At 34.5% G+C, this 4,284-nt stretch overlaps 1 protein-coding gene across 1 annotated transcript in view; it reads right to left on the bottom strand.

Annotated features, from left to right (window-relative positions):
* Positions 1-4,284, bottom strand: part of LOC107655094 (sorting nexin-13-like) — a 34,902-nt gene that overhangs the window by 5,615 nt on the left and 25,003 nt on the right. The window contains exons 15-18 of the mRNA XM_016442514.1: positions 3,225-3,357; positions 3,107-3,144; positions 2,946-3,015; positions 349-491 (exon numbers count right to left, since the gene is read on the bottom strand). Coding sequence (XP_016298000.1) covers positions 349-491; positions 2,946-3,015; positions 3,107-3,144; positions 3,225-3,357 — 384 coding nt within the window. The remainder of the gene's footprint in view (positions 1-348; positions 492-2,945; positions 3,016-3,106; positions 3,145-3,224; positions 3,358-4,284) is intronic.

The following is a 4,284-nucleotide window of genomic DNA, read 5'->3' as shown; positions in this document are numbered from 1 at the left end:
AATGGCTGCAATATAACAAAGAGTGAAAAATTGAAGGGGGTCTGAATACTTTCCGTACCCACTGTATATATATCGATGTGGCATGGTAAAACGTGTTAAACACAAATGCATCGCAATAAAGACAGCCCAATAAAGCAAAAATTTAATAAAGACAAAAGTGATTTCCAACCACATTTCTACCATGTTGATCTAAGTTGTACTGCCTTTAAGAAATGCAGATTTTAATTACCTTCTTTTTTTTACTATTATATAGAAATACAGTATAAAATCTACATAACTTAAAGGCAATACAACAAACTGATCTGATAGGTGACGTGTGATGTTCATTAAAGGGTAAATCTGTGTCACCTGCTCTGTGATGCGCATGTGGAAGTCGTGGAAATCGCTGTAGCGGCGGTACGTCTTCCAGATGTCCTCGCTGCCGTCGGAGTTCTTGCGTATAACGGTGAGGGTATAGAGGGCGTACGTCTTCCCGTGATCGTTACACACGCCTGCCACAGGAAGTAGGTTTAGAAAAGCATCAGCTACAGCACACCGGGAGAGAGAGGCAGGAGCGATGGGAACGATGGCAGGGGAAAGAGAACGAGAACCACAAGAAAGGCACAGCAGAGAGAGGACAACAAGACAAACGACAGAGGGACAGAGGAAAAAAAGATGAACGTAAGAAAATAAAGAAATAAATCTGATGAAATGATAGTCACAACAAGAACAAACACAAAGTGGCAGGAAAAGTGTTGCTCCTTCAAATAATTGAAGCTTGAAAATGAGAAGAAGTGATGACTAGAGAAGAGAGGAAAGTTCACCAGCACACACACTGAACAGCTCATTAAATCACACACAGACAATTACCATTTACATGAGTCATTACTAACACTCAATTAAACAGTTTAACATTTCAAAGAATCTAAATGAATAAAGTAGAACTTAGGCACTTTTTTAGAGGTCATATTTCACCTCAAAATCAAACAGGAAAAATAAATTACATAAATTGCATAAAGAAAATTAAGCTTATTTTAGGATAGTTGTGATGTTTGTGACATTATTTTCATTACTTCCTTTTAGCAAATGGCTGCAATATAACAAAGAGTGAAAAATTTAAGGGGGTCTGAATACTTTCCGTACCCACTGTATATATGTAGTATATATCATGTAGTATTTGATGTACTTTAATTTATTCTATTTTTTTTTAAATATATGTCTTTGTATAACAGTATATGTGTGTGTGTTTGTATAATATATTTATATATATAATATATTTTTCGCTTTATAATTAAAAAATAGCATAAATTAAAATACAACAAATACTAAATGATATATAAATACTTTGCGTAATTTATAATAATTTAGAATTTAACACATACTTAATACTAGTGCTGGGCGGTATACCGGTGTTTATTTTTGTTATGATATGAATTTCATGAATGAAAACATTTTGTAACATGATTTTGATGTACCATTTTCATGGTAATGCAATGTTTGATTTTAAAATGGGTTTCAAAGGATGAATTTTGAGATTTAAAGTTTTCAATTGATATATAATTTCTGATGATTTCTAAAGTGTGAGAGAAAAAGGCAATGAAGACTTTTTTTGACAAAGGTCAGAACTCCTGTTATGATGTAGATTTTTGAGGTGCACTCTTATCATAAATTAATCTATGACTTTTCCTACATAAATATTTTACCAATGTTTTTTAATTGTTTTTACTTCACTATATTTAATTGTAATATAGTGAAGTAAACTTAGGCGTCCCACAGAGGGGACGGTTGACAGTTAAATGGTTAAACAACGTCCGGAACGCAACACTGTTTGAAAGGGGTCCCTTTTCACTGTGGTGAGGGAACAGCTGTATGTGTTACTAAGCGTGAAAGCTCCGAAACTGAAGCTGTAGAACTAATAGAACGTGATGACACAGAAGAACTCATCCACAATATCCACATTGACCTCCACAAATATCCACCGTCCCCTGCTATCAGCTCCTGCGTTTCACACACACACACACGAGCGCGACTTTAGCACTAGATTTTTTTGACAATATTCACTCATCATGACAGTAAAATAGGGCATTCTAAGTCAATATACTGCAGTATTTCCTCTCTCAATCAGTAGAAAATATGGTTAACACCCGGTCATGCATGAAAAAAAAATACCGTCATGTACCGTGAAACCGGTATAATTTTGAAAAATACCGTGATATACATTTTTGGTCATACCGCCCAGCACTACTTAATACATAACTTTCTGCAAAACAATAATGAGAATTGGGAGGAGCCTAAAATTGGCTTCACCTACAGAAGAAGAGAGTATACGTTTTTTTTTTATGAATCTTTGCAAATCGCCTTTCCTAATAATGTGCTAGTTAGCAAGTTCCGCGATGAATGCGGCTAAAGTTTACAGTCTCATGAGAACGGCTTGTCACCCCACGGAAGAGAGGGGCGGGGTGAGCAGAGCTCATTAGCATTTAAAGGGACATGCACCGAAACAGCTCGCTGTGAGCAGAGCTGTTTTTGACAAGGTAAAATAGGTGTTGTTTTACACTACCATTGAGAAATTTTAACCAAAGTATGTTATAGACTTTTCATTAAGACCCTAAAGAATCATATCAACTTGTGGAAAATTGGCATCCGATGACCCCTTTAATTATCTTTGAGCATAACAAAATGTGCATTTTTTCTTCTTTTGATATTAAGGTGAAAGGTTTTTTTTTATTTTTTATATTATTACACCAGGTATAATGCAATAAAGACACATGCAATTAACCACATTTCTACCATGTTGAGCTAAGTATTTGTCTAGTCATTATAAGAAATAAAAAACAAAAAACACTTTTTGATGGTAATTTTCATTGAGGACAGAAAACACCGTGCCTGGTAAGGACACAGTGCTGAACTTTAAAACTGTACAGTATTTATCTACTCAAATTATTAACAGCAGGTAAAACTCTCACCCGTATCAGAGATAAAGGCATGAAGCTGAGCAGACTCATCCACGCTCCCGCTGCTGAGATCATCTAATGACTACAAAACACAATCATTTGAAACAATCATACACACTCATACACGCCTGATGTAAGTAAATATTACATATGAATGGCTTTATTTGACATACTAAATTAATGCTTCCTGTTGGAGACCCGTTGAACGACTCTGGAGAAACAGAGAAATATGAATGAATTTTAGGAGATGATGTGTAAACAGACTCATCAGGTAGCGTGTGTGTTTGTCACCTCCGTCCCCGTGGTCTGACCCCATGTAACTGGGCTCTTTCAGCATGTCCAGCTCGGCCAGCATCCGCACATACAGCGGGTGCTGCTTAAACGATGGGTAAAACCTTTCATCCCGCAACATCATATCATACACCTGAGGAACACAGACAGCTAATATAGTGGGCTTTTTAATGGTTATATTGGTCGAAATAGGCCTGCATGATAAACTGTCAAAAATCTCAAATTCTCATTGTATAATATGGAAAAAGTTAATTACCAATGGGTAATTTGAAAAATGACACTTGCATACACTACTGTTCAAAACTACTGTTTAGATCGGTAAGATTTTTTTTAATCAAGTCTCTTTTGCTCACCTAGGCTGCATTTATTTGATCAAAAATATTTTATCATTTAAAATAACTTTTCTATGTGAATATGTTGAAATGTAATTTATTTCTGTGATCAAAGCTGAATTTTCAGCATCATTTCACCCGTCTTCAGTGTCACATGATCCTTCACAAATCATTCTAATATGCTGATTTTCTGCTCAAGAAACATTTCTGATTATTATCAGTGTTAAAGTGACTTGAGGAAATTTACAGTCCATGAATATTTTTACTGGCCTTTAAACTGTATGTGAATTATTTAATTAAAAAACAGGCAGAACAAATTGGGGAAACACATCTAATTGCAATTTTTATTTTGTATTGATATTAATATTTGTATTTACTTACTTTTATTAATTAATCAAACCATAAAAAATAATCTGATGTACTTAATTATCTTTTCTTTATAATACTACTGAACTGCAAAGAAGTTCATAATACATTTCAATTGAATAATTATAATTATTATTATTATCATTAATATTATTATTATAATTAATATTTTTATTTTATATAACAACTGTTCAATCATGACAACTCTCTGAAGATTTTAGCATGGTGATGGATATGACAATGTTAATGTATTTGGTCTTGGCGGAATTGCTGCTGCTGTTGGTCATTGCTGTATTTGTAGATTATTGCTGCTGCTGCAAGCAAGTACAGGAACTTGCTACTGCCAATGCATATGGCGATAC

This window comes from Sinocyclocheilus anshuiensis, unplaced genomic scaffold (genome assembly GCF_001515605.1).
Source record: "Sinocyclocheilus anshuiensis isolate Anshui unplaced genomic scaffold, SAMN03320099.WGS_v1.1 scaffold515, whole genome shotgun sequence".
Lineage (NCBI taxonomy): Eukaryota > Metazoa > Chordata > Actinopteri > Cypriniformes > Cyprinidae > Sinocyclocheilus > Sinocyclocheilus anshuiensis.
Note: the sequence above shows the minus strand (reverse complement) of the source record. Positions and strands in the feature narration are given on the sequence as shown.